The sequence below is a fragment of the Acanthopagrus latus genome, chromosome 2 (assembly GCF_904848185.1).
Source record: "Acanthopagrus latus isolate v.2019 chromosome 2, fAcaLat1.1, whole genome shotgun sequence".
Taxonomy (NCBI): Eukaryota; Metazoa; Chordata; class Actinopteri; order Spariformes; family Sparidae; genus Acanthopagrus; species Acanthopagrus latus.
The window spans coordinates 9,538,447-9,559,973 of NC_051040.1; the positions used below are offsets into that span (position 1 = coordinate 9,538,447).

At 43.7% G+C, this 21,527-nt stretch overlaps 1 protein-coding gene and 1 long non-coding RNA gene across 4 annotated transcripts; one reads left to right on the plus strand and one right to left on the minus strand.

The window, feature by feature from the left end:
• The first annotated feature begins 968 nt into the window (after window positions 1-968).
• LOC119010074 lies at window positions 969-6,426 on the plus strand. 2 transcript variants are annotated; one of them, XR_005071892.1, is made up of 2 exons: window positions 969-998; window positions 2,837-6,426. It is a non-coding gene; the product is annotated as an uncharacterized LOC119010074 (long non-coding RNA). The 2 variants fall into 2 exon arrangements; XR_005071890.1 differs by having other exon boundaries at window positions 969-994.
• A 154-nt stretch (window positions 6,427-6,580) lies between these two features.
• hic1 (hypermethylated in cancer 1) lies at window positions 6,581-17,850 on the minus strand. Of its 2 annotated transcripts, none has more exons than XM_037081924.1 (2): window positions 17,563-17,850; window positions 6,581-11,057 (listed from the first exon to the last, which is right to left on the minus strand). In XM_037081924.1, exon 2 carries the CDS (start codon window positions 11,038-11,040, stop codon window positions 8,848-8,850), a length of 2,193 nt encoding a protein of 730 aa, XP_036937819.1. In that variant the 5' UTR covers window positions 11,041-11,057; window positions 17,563-17,850; the 3' UTR covers window positions 6,581-8,847. The 2 variants fall into 2 exon arrangements, with proteins under 2 accessions (XP_036937819.1, XP_036937812.1); XM_037081917.1 differs by lacking the exon at window positions 17,563-17,850 and adding an exon at window positions 15,784-15,995.
• Window positions 17,851-21,527: the final 3,677 nt, after the last annotated feature.

The following is a 21,527-nucleotide window of genomic DNA, read 5'->3' on the forward strand; positions in this document are numbered from 1 at the left end:
TGTGAAAAACCACAGCCCTCTCAGCTCTTTGAATCAGACCAGTCTGTTGATTCAGGGGTTTGTTTCTTTCTTTTAAAAAGAAAGAAAAAAAAAAAAGAAAAGGCCTGGCCAAAAGGTTGAACCGGGCTCAACTTCCTCTCCTTCCTCCAATCAAATACATGCATGGAATATTTGCTGGTGGTCAGCTTTGTAACATTAAATCTGTTTTAAATGTTTAACTTTGCAATCTATGCAACAACAGATGAACTGATTGCCACTCTGATAACTTTCCAGAGTTGTACAATCAGTTAGACAGAGTTTAATCTGTTACTCAAACTGGATTTTCATTTTTTTTTAAATTTCTTTTCGTCTGAATGCCGGCTCACCCAACAATAAAGTGATTGTGACAATCTGGCTAAACGTTTGGCTCGTTAACAAACCTGTCTGAGCATCTTGTGTTTCTTAATATCGCCATGTTCCTACGTCTCAGCAATCAACTTAGAGGGTAAACGATCGTGACAAGCTTGTTCCCCCGGTCATTGGAAACACATCCTCGCTTGAAAGCTCTGGAAAAAGTTAGTTAGTGGACTTCGATAATAACAGATATAGCCTGAAAGCCACATGTAATAAGCTGGAATTTTCCTTTAACTCGGAGAAAAACTGCGCCTGCATTCCAGGTTGAGGGAAGAGAATGAGCTGAGACATGTGATGAATGTCCCGCTGTTTCTTTTGTTTTCACCTACTGTTCAAACAGCGTACAGCGGACGGTGTCTTTCATTACACCTGGCGAATGTGATCTCTCAGGAAGCACCTTCGACTTCATGAACGCTGATGATTTACAGCACCTGAGAGCAGAAAATGCTAATTTGTTTAATGTCAAGAGGTAATTCGCGGTAAGTTGCTTGATTCATATCAAACATCTGGAAGGCACTATGATTTCTTATGTGCTGGTGATAATAAGGTGATTTTCACACAGTGGAAAAGGATACGTGTGTGTGTGTGTGTGTGTGTGTGTGTGTGTGTGTGTGTGTGTGTGTGTGTGTGTGTGTGTGTGTGTGTGTGTGTGTGTGTGTGTGTGTGTGTGTGTGTGTGCGCGTGTGTGTGCCTGCCTGGCTGGTTTTGCTCCTGCTGACAGAGTAATGGATCTGTTCATTGTTGCATGTGGACTGTGTGTGATGTATGAGATTCATTTGAAATTCTCTGTCTTAAATGAGGCACTCACATGTCTCCATATGGGAGGCTATGGACTCGAAGGCCAATGTATTATAGGAAAAATGAACAGAAGTTGCTCATTTTTGTGGTCTCCATCGCTGTGAAATGGTCTCGATCGTGGTCTTTTGTCTCATATTTTTTTTTCCTTCTAATGTGAAGCCCATATCACGCACAATAAATGTGTCAGAAAATAAAAATTGTTGCCACGCTGGACGGATACTTAACAGTTCTCGTATGAACGGTTTGGAAATGGAGGAGATCTAATGTGAAAAAAATGAAGAAAAATATTAATTTAATTATATCCCACACAGTAGTTGAAAAGATTGTTTGTATTTAGCGGTGGACAACGTGGCCTTCAAAGATTTTTTTGCAATATTTTCAGGCACTGTTGGACCCTGGATCACAAAATGTGATAAAGTGCCCTCTAGGGTGCCCTTCTGGAGGAGAAAACGGAACAATGTGCACCTTAGGTGGCCCTTCCAGCGGACAAAACTTGGTGAAGTGCCCTCTCTTCACTATAAAGATATCACATCCTGCATACATGTGGTGCCCTTTAATTTTTTCCCCTGCGCCTAAAACATCCCCAGTCTGCCACTGTATTTAGGCTGTATTGCAATACACAATATATATCTCGATATTTTGAAATCTCAACAAAAAGCACAACATTGTAGGGGTGACTATTGGTACTTTGACACAATATTAACATGATGACATTGTTGATAATCAGCAGTAATGTGGCTGTAATGACTTTAAGGCCCTTAAGTCACAATATAACAAAGTAAAATGATAAATACAAAAACAGTAGCTAAATTAAATGATTTGACACATTTGCTCATAAATCCTTTATGCAATTCACTTTATTGCCAAGTTGATTTTGAGTATAGGAACAAACAAAAAGAACACGAAATAATTCACATTGGCTTTTAAAAAAATAAAAGCCTTATCAACATGATTTTATCAAGACACCATAATTAAATGAAATTATTATAAAAAAAAAAAACAAAAACCCACAATTGAAATTTACACAAAAATTAACTATAAAACATTTGGACATGCAATAAATACATTCATTTCACTAAAGCAAAGTAAGATCAATATTGACAATTGAACTGCAGAAAAATACTGTTTGGTTTTAATGTATTGCTTGTTTTGAAAATGAAACACTGACTAGACATTATTCATGTTTTCATGGACGCCTTGCTTTATGCCTGTTGAAATAAGATCTTCTGAAAAAAAAAAAGAAAATCTCATTTCCATTGTACATTTGTGATGTATGTATTCTGTCATGTGTTGTGTTTTTTCCCCATCCACCCGCAGCGACTACTGTCTGCGTGGCAGTGTGTGTTACTGCCGAACCACAACCAGTCGGGCACAACCAGCTCCAAACGTCACAGTGATCTTCATCGAATCATAATCCATCATAACCTTTGTCCAAAACCAGAATGTTCTGTGTGTGTGTTTGTGTGTGTGTGTGTGTGTGTGTGAGGACCCTGAGGCTCTGTTACATTTTGGCACAGGTTAGTGTGTGTTGGGTGGAATCACCTTTTCTTTAATAATGGCTTTTTCTACAAGAAGCGACACTCCAAACAGAGCAGGGCACCCTAATTAAATCTGACCTAATCTGGAGCAGTGGTCTGCCATCCAGCTGTGTGTGTGTGTGTGTGTGTGTGTGTGTGTGTGTGTGTGTGCGCGATATGCAATCATTCTCCAACGTTCACCTCTTCCAAATTCCTGCTTGTTTTGCCCTCGCTCTTTGTCTTCTAATTTAAACCTCTGGAGCCGAGGTTGGACACTGTAAACGAAAAAAAGATTCTGTCTGTCTTGTATGTGTTTAAGGTAGAGACCGAAGCCAAACAGATGGAGGACGTGAGCAGCCAGAACACCCCCTTCCCCCTCCGTTCAACTACAAAGAGCCTACTGTGGGTCATCTGCTGATTGGGTGATAATTGTTAGGTCTGGGAAAAAAGAAAAAAAAAATGGATGACATCTCTGAGGGCACGCTGACATGATGATTAACACTGAACAAATCCTTGACAATGACCTGCAGCATTTGGACAAAACTTCATTTCCTCACGAGCAGACTTCCTACGGGAGGCGAGTGAAGCTCACCAGCGACCAGCTTTTCTTTGTTATTTACTCGATCGAGCGCGGGCCATTTTTCTCTCTGTTTCTGCTTCTCCCTCTTCTTCTTCTCTTTCTCCCTCTTACTCGTTCTCCCCATCTCAGTGCATGACTTGGCTGGTGCAGCCGAGGCCCGGCTCAATTGTGCAATTTCATACATGTTTACTTTACTGGCATCTTTCTGAGCATATTTTCCCCCCGAACATTTCCCCTCACATTATTCTGCATTTCCTCTACAACGATATGCTGTCTTTAATCTCCCTTTGTGAGCCCTTTCTTGGCCCGAGGATCAGAACACAATAACCATGTCAGGCTTTTCTTATTTGGCCCCGTCATCCGCCATATTTTAACACATGCCACAAAGTTCTTTTTGGAAATTGATCAGGAGTTTAAAGAAAAAGAAAGTAGCTCTTCACGTAAACATTTAGACAACTGTCTTCTTCAGCATGAAAAGCAGCTGGAAGTAAGTGGATCACGGGGGAGAGGAGGGAGGCGGCGGTGCGCCGTGGGTTGGCGGTTTGTGTGGAGTGTAAGGGGAGAGAAGGGACACAGAGAGGTGAGGAGGGAAGCTGTGCTTTGAGGTAACAAGGGGCGGTGAACGAGCGTAGCCAAGCCCAGCACTGGAGGGAGGAAGAGGAGGAGAGCGAAGGAAGCAAAGTGCCAGAGGAGAGGCAATTGTGGGACTTCTAGGGGATCATAAGAGTCATAAAAAAATCACAATACAATGATTTTTCCAGAAAAGTGCAGTTCGGGGAAGTAAATCTAAAGCAGCTGCTTGTAATAAAGACTCTTGAAAGTGTCAAATCTCTCCCTTGTACTTCACCCTGCTACACTGTGGGAAAAGGCGCTCAGACATGTAGATGGACAGGTGCACCGCGTGGACACCTACACACTCACAGGCACACAAACTATTGCAGAATCATCGCTGAAGGCACACTTGTTTTAATAGATTTTTTGGGGTTTCAAGGCCATAAAAAAGTCTCGAGTATTGATATTATTTGGCTGTAGCTTACATTTAAAAGGAGTCCTCTTAAAAAGAAATATGTACACTGGACAACAGTGGCATGTCTGCGCTGTGCTCTCATGATTAACCACACAGATAAAGGCTTTCAAAACAAGGCAAAGTCAAGGTTTGGTCAGGAGCTTAGCTCGACGACGCGGGCCGTGGAAACTACAAAGATTGTCGCTGAGTTTTTTTTTGTTTTGAGCGTCTGCTAAGTGCTTCAGTCCTTTTGGCACGCAGCGCAAAATACAATAAATGTCAAACAGCAGTACGAGCGCAGATCAGGATTATTTGGCCTGTCAGTGTCACATAGGTGACCCCGGCCTGCTACCGCTGGCAGAAAGCTTAGAGGCATGCTTTGCATTTTCTTTTACGTTAAACCCATTTTTGGTCTACACAAGGCCACTGGAACTCCATCTAGATCACTTTTTATTTCTATATTGTTAGTGTTATAAAAGTTACGGGCCTGGGATGGTTGCCATAAAAACATTAGAAAAGGAATGAAGTGAAGTTAAAGAAAAAAAGATCAAGCCACGTCTCGTTGCTGGCGGTTTGTCTCCCTGTGCTCACTTGTACTCGTTTTCATTATACGAAATTAATGCAACTAATAAATTTGTATTAATTTTACGACTTTCAAAACATCCTCATCGCAAAACCACTCTGGTGGCAGGGAGAGGTTTTTCTGGTTTGGTGTGTCGTATAAATAACATTAACAAAGGCACATGGCATAAAACCCCATGGGGTGAGCGGTTACACCAGCTAATTGAATCAAGACTCTTAAAATTGTACTAATTGAATCAACCACAGAGCAAAAGAAATACAGCCAGTTTTTTCTAATTATGATTTACATTACATGTTCCCTTCATATTGATCAGCTCTGCCCCGAGTTTCTAAATATATAAAATGTAAATATCTGGAGAAAAATGTTTATAGTGATCACATCAAGTTGAGGCCACAACAACCTCAAACTGTAACAAAATGTCTGAATGGCTTCCTCACCGCGCAGCCCTTGAAAGCCCACAATGTCGTATCACCGTGATACTGAGCAGAGGTTTACTCCCAAAGAGCAAAAAAAAAAAAAGGGGGGGGGGAAGAGAGATACAGTCTACATGTTTTCTGAATGGAGAGTTTTTAGAAGTACGAACAAGCTTTCATACTGAGACAATGGCTCGCGTCCACCCCGCTGCGTTCTCCCTGCTCCTCTCCCTCCCCATTCTCCGTCTCTCTATCTGCCTCTGAGCAGAAACACACGGCACATCCTGCTCAGCACAACACACCAGCCAAAAGTTCACTTCCTGCTCCTCAGCTCTTCTCCTTCACACCAGCACTATTCCCAGGACATGCATTAACGGCTCCTCATTCGCCGCGAACAGCGCAGGGGACATGCAAACAGACAAGCGAACGCTTCCCCTTTCTATGGATACACAAACCTCCCCCCTCTGTCTGTCACACACATTAATGCAATTAAGCACATTTCGGACATTATCTTCACTCTTCCCTCCTGCACAGATTTGGAGTGACAGTGGAAACACTTTGTGTTATTCTAACGGTGTGGGGCAGGGAAAGGAGGAGACAGATTTTCATTTAAACTCCTGAATGAGAGGGAGTGAGGGGACCGAAATTCCCACGACTGACATCCGCCCACTCCTATGTTTTTTAACACGTATGCACATGTTTGCGCAGCGAGCTCTTACTGTCAATAATGTTTCATTTCAGCCGAGCATTATCCAAAACAGGCCGGCTTCCTGTGCGACTGACTCTCATGCAAAGTTCACTAACCTCTGCATGAAAAGGGGTCAAACAATACGAGGCTGGTTTTTCATGCGCGCCCAGAAAAAGCCACCGCTCGTCTGTGTGGGGAAGTGCTCATAACACATCATCAACTTGTGCAGACATTTCAAAACATTACATTTGTCACCTAGACTTTTTGAAAGTGTGGTTGAAAGTAAAAAGTCAATGCCACTATGCCTCGCTAAAGTGTGGTTCAGAAATTCACCAACAGCCAGTTAAGATACTACCAAAATGACTTTGCCTTATGTTACAAAAACAATGGAATTGGTCAGACCGACACAAGCCTCTTAGAGGACGACACAATAAAAAAAAAAAAAAAAGAAATTATACCGCATAGTAAAAAATTAAAACAAAAAAAATGTTAATATCACATGTTATCTCTCTGCTGTAAAACTGTAACAAGAAATGTATAAACACAGAAATAACCACAGGTTTAACACAGGACGAGCGCCCTGTTAATAAGAAAATAAAAAAGTGTGTGTGTGTGTGTGTGTTTGTGTTTGTGTTTGTGTGTGCACGTGTGTTTGTTATTCAAAGGTTTAGTAAAGCTTAGCGTCCCCATGCTGGGTTCAGTCCTGAGGTAAGCACCAGTTTCACGTGCGCTGCTTTCAGTTAAAAAATCCCAAAAAATAAAAGAAAAGTAAGTGACAGAAAACAACATGTTTGATATGATCATATGCTACAGAGAATTAAGAAGCCCTTAAATTATTGTTATATATATATATATATATAAAAAAAAAAAAAGAAAAACAATCCCAAAAAGTCAGGCACATTGTCTCTGTTTTTTTCTTTAAGAAGCCTTTAAGATTCACTACGTCTATCACAGTGTATTTATGGCTTTAGTCTTCACATTCACCCACTGAGGTTGGCATTGGCACTATAGTGGTCAGACATTTCTAATCTGAATCAAGGACCAGAAAAGTGGAAAAAGAAAAGAAAAAAAAGAGAAAAGAAAAGGCCAGCATGGTTTTTTGGAATAAACACTGAAAGAGAAAAATGTGCCGTCTACCCGCAACCTTTAAGTGCTCTTTTGTTTTCAAGCTGGAGGAGCCGCTGGTCAGCCGACACAGAAATATGTCATTCTTTGTTTTCCGCATTCGATACCAGCAGCAGGGAGAAAAGGGAGGCGAGGAGCCGGGAGACATTTGCTCGGGCTCGGATGCGATGTTAATAAGTGGATCAGAGGGGTAAGATGGCAGGCATGAAATGGGACATCATGCCGGCGAGCAGTGCGAATTGTCCAGGAGAAAGTGAGATTTCACAGGGATTACCGAGGCGCAGCAGCTGGGGTGCGCTTGCTCGCCCGCCGGCTTCCTGGGAAGACCCACAAACCCCTTCTAATGTTCATATCGCGGACAGATTAGCAGCTCGCTTGTGTGTGTGCGGAGAGGGGTGTAAATGCGTGTGGTGTGTGTGGAGCGCGTTTAAGGCGAAGGGGCTGAGTGCAGCACTCGCTCTGGCCTGTCAACAGTAGCACGGCTCCCAGGCTACAAACTACAGGGGTGAGGGAGGTCAGATGAGAGGTCGGACAGCGGAGCGGCATCTGACTGCCGCCGCAACGTCATGAATCATCAGCATGCTGCGAGTGGAGTAACAGCTCTTGACAGAAAATGACAGATTTCTGTGTCACTACCTCTGACCTGGTCCGTGCCCCCTCCGACTCCAACCATTGTAAATATTACACAATGTCAGAGGCAACACCCCTGCTTCGTCTAAGCCATGAGATGAAGCTACACTCATCGTGAACAGGGATTAGTGTGTCATCAGTCGGGTATGTGCAATCATGTCCCAGTTATGAGATCACAGGGCTGAGCTTGCAGCGTCTCAATAACAAGGCTGAGGGATGTTAGTCGAAATGCAAAGGAAGTTATAGCTCAAGAAGGGCTGCACGCTGAGTGTAAGGCTGATTAAGCTACCATTACTGTCACATAGCATGAGCCTTTATCCGCACAAATATGCAGGGGGAGTGGGCTACTTTCAAACAAGTGTGGAGAAAATAAAGCAGAGGAGACTTTACCAAAACGCTGCTCGTTCAGTCATTTCCTCAGCAGGAGCGTGATTTGGAGAAGAAGCTGGAGAATGAGATACATAAACTGTCCAGTACCCCAAAAACAGAGAAAAAAAAGGGGGAAAAAATACAATCCTCCCATTACTTTAAAGTCCAGAAGAGTTGGCTTATTCTTTTGGTAAAAAAAAAAAAAAAAAAAAAAAAAAAGTTCCGTTCAGGTCTGGACCAAAACCCTGAATCTTGTCCTTTATGTGCTTTTTTCTTCTTCTTTTTTTTGTACACAAGCTTTTGTACACAGGTTTAGGGTCAGATTGCAACGTTTCCTTGCAACAGTTTCTCTTTGGATTTCACCACAATACAAAAATAAATAAAACAATTTCATTTTGGTTTTCAATTTGCAACTTTGGCTCAATTGCTGTGTTTTTTGTTTTTTTTTTATGTTTGTTTGCCTACACTTGTACATAAATACTGTACTTCTTTGATCGAGTGTCCCTTGGTCACAGAATAGCAGATTTTAAGATACATTAGATGCATAGGAAGGCACTTACAGTCTACACGTGTTTTGTTTGGTTTTTCTTGTTTTTTTTGGTGTGCATCAACAGACCAATTCCTTTTGGCCTGAGTCTGAGGTGCAGAGAAGATACTGAGTTGAGGTGAATGGCTTCTGAATACTGCAAAGTTGTGTGTGCACACAGACCTACTGGTGATGGCCATTTATAAAGGTCATGTGGTCTTAGCTGGGTGAGTAGCGGTCAATGGTGCGGGCTTCAGAGAGGGCCTGTTGGGGAGGGGGGAGGGGCTGGCCCAGGACATCCATCTTGTCGTGGGAGAGGCCCAGGTGCTCCGAGGCCAGTTTGGACAGCGGGTAGAGGCTTTCGATGGCCTTCGCGTCAGCTACCAGTTGCTGCTGGGCCTGGATGAGAAGCTCGTTGGCCTTCTCTGGCTTCAGCCCCAGATGCTCCGCTGCGTATTTACTCAGAGGATAGATGCCCTCGTTAAAGTCCAGCTTCAGTTTCCCATCTGTGGTCAGGCCCCCCGGGGTCCCTCCACCGCTGTGCATCTTCATGTGGCTGATGAGGTTGCGCTGCTGAGCGAACTTTCCTCCACACACCTGACATTCATAGGGCTTCTCCCCTGAGTGGATGCGCATGTGCTCGGTGAGGCGATACTGCCGGGTGAAGCGCATGCCACAGGAGTCGCAGGCAAAAGGTTTGAGGCCCAGGTGGCTACGCATGTGGCGCGTCATGGTGCCGCGCTGCGTGAACTTCTTGCCACAGATGCTGCAGGGGTACGGCCGGGTCAGCCAGTGGGTCTTCTCATGCTGCCGCAACGTGGCTGGATCCTTGTAGGACTTTTCGCAGGAGGAGCAGCGGTAGGGTCGGATCATCTCCCCGATGCCCCCTGAGCCCAACCCTTGGCTGGACTTGGACTCCAGATGGGACAAACTGTTGCTGCTGTTCAGGCTCCCATAGCCGTTTGTGTTGCTGCTCATGTTTTTGTTACTGCTGTTATTGCTGTTTCCCATCTCCCCACCGGAGTTGCCGTACAGCTCTTCTTCTGTGTGAGTCTCCACGTGTGCGTTGAGCTGCTCTGAGCTCGGGAAGCCTTTGTCGCAGGGGATGCAGACATACAGATTGTCCCCGAAGCTCTCTGGCTCATACGGTACGTGGAACCTCCCCATGGGGCCAGGAGGGGACGGCCGGCCTTCACTGCTGCCCGTCTCCTCTGTGCCCGACCCGCTCTTGTCGTCTGCTCCTTCGCTCTCCTCTCCCGTCTTGTGGTGGTTGTGATGCTGGTCTCCATTTTCGCCCCCTTCCTCCTCATCCTCATCCTCGTCGTCATCTTCAGCTGTGTATGAGAGCGGCTCGTGTTTCACCCAGCGGTAGATGTTCCCCATTTCTCTGCCCGTCTCTCCGCTTTCTGTGGGGGTGTCAGGGCTCGGGGGGCACGGGTAGCGATCTGTGCCCTGGGAGCCTGAGCGATGCAGGTGAGGGAGGTGCGGGGCGAGAGGCTGGTTGAGATGGGGGAAAGGTGGAGGAGTGAGTGAGCTTGCCTGGTCGGTCGACTCCATTTTTTCTGAGGGGAAGGCCCGTCCATTCGTGCCCTGCATGGGACTGGTGCGGCCACTCAGAGTCCCGTCTCGTTCATCGTCATGAGTGTTTGCCAGATGTGAGTGAGAGGGCGTGTGCTGGGACTGGGAGTTGGGGCTTTTCTTTGAGAGATCAAGGCCATAGTTGGGGGAGCAGTTCCTGTCAGGGTGGGCTGGGCGACCGAGCTGGGCAGGAAGAGCTGACTGCAGGGGCGGGAACACCTGAGAGCCCTGGGTGGAGGTGGGGGCATACAGCTCTCCTGCATGAAGGGCCAGTCGATGGGGGAGTATCTCCTCGGGTCCACGGATCGCATGGTTGTTCAGAATTCCTCCAGGAGGGCAGGACTGAATGACAGGAGTAGAAACCCTATACCTGCCACCACTCCCTAAACCCATACTATTGGGCCCCATCTTTGGGTACGGGAGAAATGCAGGGCCTGGGCGGGGCGGGTACTTGCCATTTCTTTTCAGCTTCTTTTTGCACAAAGCCACTAAGTCAAGCAGCTGAAGGTAGCTGGCTGCTGCCAGGACAGCCCCCAGATTGGGTTCAGTGGGGGAAGTGGGGTCTCCATCGCTAAGGCGGCCTGTGTATATGTAGTCCAGAATGACCCTGAAGACCCCTGGACTCACCATCTCGTGGTCGAGGTTGATGAGATTGTCATGGACCACCAAAGATTTCAAGTAGAGGCTGCTGGCAGCCAGAATGTTCTTGTGAGCTCTGAAGAGGGCGTTTTGCACCACAATGATAACATCACACAGGAAGCCCTTGGTACGCTGGCTGTTGAGCTGCAGGAGGAGATCCCTAGCATGACTTGGAACTTCCATGGCACCCAGCATCGTCTTCAGTCCGCCACCTGAAACAACAGATATCTGTAAAACGTCATGCAGCAGTCAGCATTTTAATGCACACCAGCATGTGTCATTTTATACACCATGAGAATGATTAATGATGCATTTTGTGAGAGTGATCTGTGAAAAGTTATCATTCACATATCTGATGTATTTGAGAGGTTCGAGTACAGTTGGACTGATTGCCAAATTTAAAAGCCTTTAAATAAAAGTAATGTAGATTAATGAATTGATACCGGATTTCTTTTATACAAAGTCCAACTTGATTTAATTGCATTCTTATGCAAACTCATAATCACAGTTTTGTAATTTGAATTTGTCGCCTAATTTACAAATTAATCTTTAATTCATGCCTTAAACATTTGCATAATCGTGTTTAATTCATCGGTTCCACTTGATGGAACAAGCTCCGAGTGCAGAACTAATCTGTGGGAAGTGCACGTTAAGGCCACTCAGTAAAAGTGAACTTTTGCTGAATATGACCGGGTGCAGTGGTTTTCTCATTATCAGAAATTCAAGTCTACGGGTTCACTTCCTCTGCAGCGAGCAAGAAAAAAAAAGAGAGAAAGAGCAAATTTCAGAAAACCGCAGATATATATTTTGTAACTGCTGGCTTCCTGATAAAGTAATCCAGAAGTGGTGCGCAGAGTTTGAAAAACAGAGCAAGAGGATGAATGTTTCACAAGTATGATGAACAGCAGGTATAAACCTGAGTGGGGGGAAGGACACATCCAAAAAAAGATAGGTCTTTCAGCTCCCCTTTCTGCCCAGTCATATAAGGAACCGTGTGTGCACGAGATGTAAATCAGCATTACGCGCTTCAACAGTTTTCGTTAAGATGAGCTGCAGGGCTCTAAATGCACACACACACACACACACACACACACACACACACACACACGTATGCACACACGTACGCGCACACACACTCAAATATCAACATTAATTGTTCCATCAAGCCTAAAATAAACTCCATCGGCCGCATGCATGTATTGTTCAACCAGTGGCATCTGAGGATAGTTTACTTACGAGATTAAACGTCTCAAACTGTCCCTAAGGGCTTAGTCACACTGATGGGAAACAAGCAACTAAATAAATATCATGTCATCTGTCTGATCATGCTCTTCCTGACACCAGCTCATTCACTTCTTGTTTATTTCATTCAGCCTACAGGCTCAGCACAAAGAATGGGGAACTGTGAATCTAAATTCAAGAACACCTTGACGAGCGAGCTGCTGGGGGATTCTGGGGAATCCTGCACAAAAAAAAAAAAAAAATGCGCCTCTTCTCGTCTCCTCTTACAAATGCACCGCAGCTAAAACGGTCTATTCTGAAAACTCAAGGCCACCTCTTGGTAGAATTTTAGCTGTTCATCTCGGTGAATGCACCTTCAGTTTCGGGCCTCCAGCATCAGAAATGAAATGTCAGCACTGATTAAACGGAAAGCGAGAACTCAGATTAACTTGAGATCACGCGGAGAACAGTCCTCAGTATTTACATAAAAATTCTGCATTCTCTATTTTTCTATTTTAAAAAGGTGCTGTCCTCACAGATTCATGTATGATCTGCATGCTATTTATAACTCATCATCTGCTCATAATATCTTCAACAAAAAAAAGAAGGAAGAAGAAGAAAACCTATGAATAAAAAGGCGGGTATGGCAGGTTTGGCTGGGTTTACGCTCCATCACGTCCCCAGTTGTCATCTAAAGTGTTTCCACTTCTGGTTTCTGTCTGGCTTTGATTACTCAACGGTCAGATTTTACTATAAATTTCGGCGTCGGTCGGATCAAACGTGTTTAGAAACGAGGGCGATATGAGGAATAGGTCAGAGACTTTCCACGGCTTGCTGAACTTTTGCAGAGCCTCCATTGCATTGAAGGGGCTGTTCAGCTTACTGGATGCTGAGCGGAGCAGCGTGACACATTTTGTAATCACACACACACACACACACACACACACACACACACACACACTCAGCGTAGGTTCTCGTCTGTATGTGATCTACAGCAACACAGTTCAGCTGCAGATATATAAGCATCATTTCTGTCCCAATTTAAGAAGACAGACTTTTTTTAAAATTTAATCTGACCTTGCAGTCCTTTTAAAAAATCTTTTATGACACAGTAAAAAAAAAAACATATATCTCACGCAGAGTTTCTGTGCACCTGCAACCTGCTGTGCATGCAAATAGTTTTTGCTGTTTTGTCCTGTGGTAACGACTGCCAGAGTGTGTTTCCCAATAGAGACAACAAGGATCTCCTCCTCTCCTTGCCTTCTTCGAGGCTACAGCTCGCCTTTTAAAACATCTCAGCTCACCGTTTGAGGCGGCCCACCGACAAAGGGCGAGCAGTGAGACATGTTTTATAAAACTCTTGATCTGGAGGACATGTGCAGGCTCACTGCATCCTGTTAGGAAGCCATCTATGATTGCAAAGATATTTAGCCAGCGGCTGCAACATGCAACGTCCTTGTAAACACATTCGAATGCTTGCACCACAGTTTGTTTTGTTTTGTTTGTGTTGAACGGGCTAAATGAAATCATTTTCATAGGGTGCACAAACAGCACAGCCGCCTGAGAGGAGGATTGCTCGAGTCACCCCCACCCCTCCACCCCCCCTCCACCCCTCCAACCCATGGGACACAGGGCTGTTTTCATCTGATAGCCCCTCTGTTTCAACGAGCCGTCAACATGCCGGGGAAACTCAGAGGCTGACGTTTCTGAGTGGTGATGGCATTCAGTCATTTGCATTAGATTAATATTCATTGTCCCCGTGTTTGGTCTGTTTTGACACTTCTGTGGTTTGGGGTGAAGCGGGAGACTAAACTTCCTACCTCTACACGCAGCCTCAGTCACATAAACACGCCACACATCTGCTTAAAACGTTTGTGTTGACATTTTATTTTCCTTCGTTTCAATTTGCTGCCCATGCTCGACGTCCGCCCTGTTTATCCAAGAGCCCATTTGACCGTGTTCACATGCGGCTCGTGCTCAATTTACGAGGCAACTTTTTGCAGGGAGGTATTTTATATTCGTTTTAACCCAGCACATAATTTCTGCCTTTTTTTTTTTTTCTTTTTTTTTTTTGGTCATCTTCCTGGCTCGCAGGAGGCTGGAGAAGCTTTTCGTGCATCAAATCGGAGACAGTGAGTTTTTAGCATTTGCAGTCAGATGGAGGAGAAGAACATGTTGAGTTTGTTTAGTTGAGTATGTTGAGTTTTTAGTCAGGTCAGCAAACATCAGAGAGTCAGTTTCCTGTGTGAATGCTGTTCTCGCTCATCTCAAGAAGTCATCACACACTTAGAAAAATACTGGTTGAGTAAGAGAGCAGGGGAGTTTCTTAATCTTAATGGGCACCAACTTTATTTAGGATATTAATTCATTTTTTCCTTTTCTATTTTTTGGATTACAATCATTTAACATCGTGCAGGCTTCACAGCAAATGAAAAAAATATATACCTGCATCACTTATTTTCTAATGTATTCTCTTGAACTCTACCGAACGATAGACTGTAAATTGATCTGATTATTACAACGAATTCAAGCCACTGTGCTCAAGTTTGTTTTTTTGTTTTTTTTTATCCAGTCGTAGGATCAGAAGTTCAGGGGCTCGTCTCAAACATCTGAGCGCCTCACACGTCGCGTCCGTGCGACGCAAAAAAAACGCACGGAGATGTCTGCTGACTCCGACCCCCGTTCTGTCTGCGCGTCTCTAATCTGCTTTACGCTTCTTCACTTGTTGCACAGTAAACCGAATCACGAGTGGATCCATCTCTCTGAGCTGCAGCGCCTTATCAACGCCATAAAAAAAAAGGTAGAAGAAGAGAGAGAGAGAGAGGGAGAGAGAGAGAACTCTAAATCACATCCAGGAGCAGTTTTCTACTACTTAAAGGTGAATCAGACAGCTGTTTCTTCTTTCGACCTGTCAGCAGCAGCTCTTTCTTACATGGATGTAAAACTCGGGAAAGCAGGAATCCATGCGCTAAACATGCCCACACCAAAAATACTCCTCTAATATCCCTGAGCTCCGTCCTGACGTTATTACGCACAGTTACAGGCCTGTTTGATAACGTTATGATCCCTCTGTAGCTTCCTTTTTATATTTATTACAGGGCTGCTGAGCAAGCTCAAGTTCCCTTTAGACCCGAGACCGATGTTCCCTTTAACTTTTGCATCAATAAAAAAGTAAATCAAATAGTTTAAGTTAAAATCCATTTTCCTTTTCTTTTTTTTTTTTTTACTCTAAACGTTTGCATTTTTTAAAGCACGATATGCCATTAGAATTCGCATTTATAGCAGCCTGAGCCTGGAGATATTTAACAAACGATCCTGATCTGTGTGTAATTAATTATTTAAAATAATAATGATTTCAAAAAAAAACAACAACAACAACAAAAAAAAAGTTGTGTTCAACCGGCACGAATTACATGCGTAAAAGAAAGAAAGAAAGAAAGAAAGAAAGAAAGAAAGAAAGAAAGAAAGAAAGAAAGAAAGAAAGAAAGAAAGAACTGAGCGCACTCTCTCTGGAGGATATCAACATAAATGATCCTGGAAATCAAAACTAATTCTACAAGCATTTTCAACGATGGAATTAAATAAAACACACATTTTCCTCGGTGACACTCTACGGTCTAATGGATAAAACCCACTAACAGCGATCGTGCCCCTGTCCTCGCTCTTGTTTGGGTGCCTTGCCTGCGCGCAGCAGCAGCAGCAGCATACAGCTCTTACCTGCATGCCCGATGTCTTCTGCCATCCGATCTAAGTCTCCCTTAATGATCATCTCAGCAGCCTCCAGGAGTCATATCTGACGTTTCAGCTTTGAACTGCCAGCCTCCAAAAAACCATGCCAGTTTTCCGAGCGCGTCTGCCAGCTCTTTTTTTATGATTATTAATTGATATGAATTTCTTGTCGCTCCTTAGGTCCGTCCTCCCACCCACTTTCCTCCCTCTCTCTCTCCCTGTTCCCCCCCCCTCTCTCTCTCTCTGCCTGTGTCTCTCTGCCCCTCCTCTCCCTTCTTTCTCATCCCCTCCTATAAAAAAAAAAAAAAAAATACGTGCTTTAGACCAGCATCAGTTTCCTCCTATTTTTTTTTCTAGTAATTTCCTTAGCTATTTTTGAGTCGGAGCAATAACGCGCACCGGGATGATAATGGAGCCTCTATGCGCCTTAAGTGTTTTAGCGCCCCGTGTGATGTCAGTCTATAATAAAACTAAAAGGTAAAATCGAGGGCAGGAACTTCAAGTGACCCCGACTTGAACTCCTCAACACATCGTCTTAAAGAGACAGGCAGCTATTGTATACATACCGCGTATATGTCGCGTATTTATGATCAGGCACTTCAGACTCTTGAGAGGAGATGTTCTCAGCTTTTTTAACATCTCAAGGTATTTTAATTCGAGGCCAGAACTGGATCAGACCCACTTGCATTTTCAGCTGCTTCTTTTTTTTTAAATAAATAAATAAATAATAATGATAAATCCATAACTGCTTCTGTTCTGTAAATGTGCAGGGTTTTTTTTTTTTATTTTGTTTTGTCTTATTTTGTTTTTATGAGGTAAATCCAATAAAATGTTAAATGAAGTCGACATCCACCTTCCCCCTGCAGACCTCCTCTGAGAGAAGCCTTAATGGGCCCCCTGGCTTCGCTGAAAGAGCACAATTAGCTAAGTGGAAAACTAAAAGGAGGTTTGACAAATCACTTTGAAAACACACATCTCTCCTCCTCCATTAAATTAAAACACCTGCTGTGACTTTTATTTTAAAAAAGAAGGAAAGAAAAGAAAGAAAGAAAAGAAACAATCAAGCACCTCCAGCCCTCACCTGGGGCATGGATTTTAAATTGGGCAGATTGAAAAGTTCTCTGAAAAAGTGGCAACACCAGGACATTAAGGCCTAGTGTGGTGTATGAATAATGCTCATATCCACTTAAAAAAAAAACCTGTCAATTTTTTTTTCCACAAGATGAATCAAGGATTATGTTACAATATTCGTATTATTGATGGTTAAAAAAAAAAGAAAGAAAGAAATGCAGCTCTTGTTGAAGTCCTTCCCAAATTTCCTTTTCATATTCCTCCATTCTCTTTCCTCAGAGCAATGCAGACATCCTATTTAACATCAAAACAAATAATTAGAACATTTAATTTTACGTGTATTTCATATAACTTGTGCGTTTGCTTCTTACTTTACGCACAGACGTTGTGCTATGAATCCTCCGAGGAGACCTCCAGGACCCGGAGGATTTAATTACGCACGCATGATGATTATGAATAATAAAAAAAAATGTTTAAAAAAAAAAAAAGTGTCTATTTTAGCAGAAGTTATTATCAGATGAGTTTCAGGCCGGACGTGCCCATCCGATCCAGATGTTCAGGCTGTGTCAGCACTGAAGGCTACATCAGGACCATCGGCGTTAAAAAACCTGGATGAACTCATGCGAAGCGGCGCTTTAAGACGCAGCGTGTGACCGCGCGTCTGCACGGATGTCTCCGCCGTGTCACAGATCTTACCTCGGACTCATGTCTGGTGCTCTGGCCGTATGTGCACTCTCCTTTTCGGCATTCCCTCATTAGGACCTCCGCAGTTTCCCCCAGGTCCAGCTCGCTTTCTCTCTCTCTCTCTCTCTCTCTCTCTCTCTTTCTCTTACTCTTTCTCCTTCTCCTCCACTCTCTCCTTCAAAGCGTCTCCTCCGCGGATTTTCTGCAGCGCCTCTCTCTCTCTCTCTCTCTCTCTCGGTTTTCTCCTTCTTTCACCCTCTTCCATACACTGAAATTTTCTCACGTGTTAACGAGACTATCTGACACTTCAGACTGTGTTGGGGTCCGGTCGGACCAAAAAAACCTGCCGGCGCCGGAGACTTTGCGCGCACAGCGACACCCAACGGTGCACTCGGCGGCAGCGTGTCCCCATCGGGTTCATCACGGGGGACCAGCTGAGCAGTGATTTAAAGGAGCGGGGGGGAATTAAAAGGTAGGGGAGCTCTAACATGGAGACACACAGTCAGTCATGTTGATGAGGTATTTGTGTTTAAATCGAGATATAAAGGAAAAAAGGTGTTCAGCTTCATGCAAATGAAAGATTTGGAAAATATTTAATTACAAGTCCTTCATTTAAAAAGCAACAAAAATGTACCTAAAGTACTAAAAGTACTTAGTTACAAGTGTAATGGTGTATTATTATTATTATTATTATTATTATTATTATTATTATTATTATTATTATTATTATTCATCAGTTACATGTAAACTGTACTGTGGGCTAGTTGTAACTACTTTATATGTCGCATCATAGTTTGGTCTGGAGCATCGTGTCATATTTTATAGGCTGACTGTGTGTTTTGTGTTAAAATCATCACCTGACAGCAGCGATGGAATGTGACTAATAACACACACAACACTGAAACATTACTCGAGTTCTATTAATAGGGGTCTCTTCCACTTTCACCAAAGTAATTTAATACTTTTGACAAGGTACTTTGAAAATAACTACACCTTTCTGAGAAATGGAGTTGAGTACAAAGTTCCAAACGACCCTCAGAAATGTTGTGAGGCGCTTGTAATGTTCACGTAAACTGCAAATACTTCTCGAGTAGAATATTTGCACTCAGTTACACAGTCTGGAGTAGCTGAGGTAATTAGGATACAATAAAAAGGGAACTGTATTCTGGTAAAAGAACAGTTAAAGAAAAAATGTAATTAGATTACAGACGCGTACAGAGGGAAAAGAGGATTACAAACAAGGTCACAATTTCAAATAGTAATCTGTTACACGTGACAACACACCATGAGTCGCACACACAACATCTCCCTGGTCTTCAGTTATCCACTTACATTACATTAATACTGATAGTGATACTTTTTTTTTTTTTTTGGATGACCTTACTGACACTATCAATTCTGCGGCAGTTACAGTCCTTTCAACCACAGACAAATTCTAAAAGCCGACACCAGAGTGACACCGTGTATGTCATTTTGTTTGGTTAGTTTCGGTCGTAACATCACTGCAGGTGCAGCACTCCTCAGCTGTTATGATGCGGGTAGTTGAGTTAGAGCTGAGTCTGGGTATTGCTGCTGCTGGTGAAAAAAGCTGATTTTTATTCTTCACGGTTAGCGGGAGTCGTTAACTTCCTATAAACATTCATTCAAATGCTTATTTAATCTGCTGTATTTTGGCGGATTGTGTCAGAGAGGACGATCTGTTATGAATCCTTCAAGTCTTTCCACGGCCGCCACGAGGTGTTTGAAAGAGCCGCAGATTGAAATGGATGAAAGTGATTATTTTACGATCACAGAGGTCGTTACAGACAGCCGATGTGATCCAGTGAGACACACACACACACACACACACACACACACACACACACACACGTCAGACCCGAGGCCTTCTTTTGCGTTTGTTTTGATCACAACAGCAGCTGACAATCTCATAAAGCGTGCAGGAGTCTCTTCCTCTTTAAATCACCCGACGTCCAAGGTGCTGGTGTTTCACTGAAGTGATCCGAGGCACCCCCACAGCCTGGTGGACTGGAGGTAGGTATTGTCTCTCACTTCCATGTTCCCTTGATGAACTGGGGATAACCTCGCTGAGAGAGGCAGGTAGAGCCGCGCCGGAGAATGGACATGTTGTATCGAGGATGTGACAGCTTGTTTGCGATTCATGGTCCAAAATAACTCTTTTCCAACCAAGGAAGCGCCTTGTGATGTCATACGCTGCCTGCCAGGTAGGTTATGTCCCCTGCATGGCTCCACTTCTTTCTGTTTGCAATTCACACACCTTTAAAAAACACTATATTCATGGCCAGTGGTGTTTGTAGCTCTATCTATCTGTCTCATTGGCTTTGACTGTCGATGTAATGCACAATATATCTTTTAAAGACAACCAGGGCTCTTTGACAATGTAGAAAAAAACATTGTGTGAGTAATTGCCTTCAAGATATATAATGGATTAAATATGCAGACTGTAGGTTTGGATTATTACAGAACAGTGATCCAAAAAATCTGAAACATTTTTGGCGTCATCGGCAGTAAGAATGCACCTACAGCAGCCTCGTAACCCATAAATAACACAGGCAAAACTGGATTAAGTGCTGGAGAATGGATGTGCTTTCTCAGGGATGTGACAGCATGTTGTGATTCATGGTTCATGGCTTTTTCTTTTTTCCACTCAAGGAAACGCGTAGTGATGTCATGTGCTGCTTGGCCAGGTAGGCTGCGTCCTTTTCAGGGCTCGATTCTTTCTGTTTTTATCTACACACTAATTATTCCTGACATTGTCACATGAATCCTTTTAGTCCCTGGCCTTGCATTTTTGGCATTATCAGCATAACCAATCAGCAACACAGGCAAAAGTTGATTAAGTGCAAATAGGTATATTACCTAGGTTAGGCAGGACTTGGGGGGTCAAGGGTTTGATGCCACATGTTGCTCGGACCTCCATGAAAGGAGGTCTTACAGGGCCAAGAACGATTGCTTGTTTTATAGTGGGGGTCCAGGCGTAATAGCCATAAACTTAGCACATTTCAAAACAAACATTAAAAAAAGGTGTTTCGGGAAAACACAACACCACATTATAGGTGCAAAGATCATAGATGTGCAAAATGCAGTAAAAACAGGGAATTCAGATGCAGCCAACAAGAAAGATAAAGCACGGAGCGGCACAAGAGAATGATGAAGAGAAACATTTCATTAGGCATCATTAAATGATAGCCAGGTGTTTGTCTGCACAGGTGTGTTTTCATACGGGTTTCAAACTGTAGATGTTGTATGATGACAGAACCAGCACGCGGCTAGAACAGATGGGGTTAAAAGGAATTTGAAAAAAAAATAACAAAAAAAAAAAAGTATAATACCATCGAAACTTGTGTTGCCTAATTTCCGTTTTCTCCGTGCGTCCTTGGGTACAGCTGTTGTCTTCCCAGACGGATTTTATCTCGCTAATCAATCAGCCTCCAGAGGCCCTGCGCTGGACATTCAACTTCAGCCTGTCAAAATACAATTTAACATACCGTAATCTGGAGCGCAGCAAACCTGAAACGCTGAACTTTTAATGAACTGAAAAAGCCTCCAAATTGCTGGTTGTAAGCAATGATTCAATTAAAGCTGCGAGCCCCAAACACAGTCCGGGGGAGTAACTTCCCCGACAAAAAAGACTGTGCACGTCTGCTTTCCCCACAGGCCGACACTCAGTGAGGAACCAGAGCTGGAGATAAGGCAGGCTGGACAGCTAAATCCCTTAACAGTCCGCTGTCACCCTCTAAATCACACACCTTTCCCACCATTTCTCCGAGTGTGAGCGCCGCAGGTTTTTACATGTGACATATATCTTGCAGGAGCTTTGCGGGCTGGATGTGGAAACACAGTGAAAGGGGTGAAGCACTCCGAGCGACCGCAGCCAACTTTTTTCAGACATCTGCGAGCGGATATGTTGCAGGGTCAACGCGTCTCTGAGGCCCGAGCCACCTCGTTTCAATTTTCAG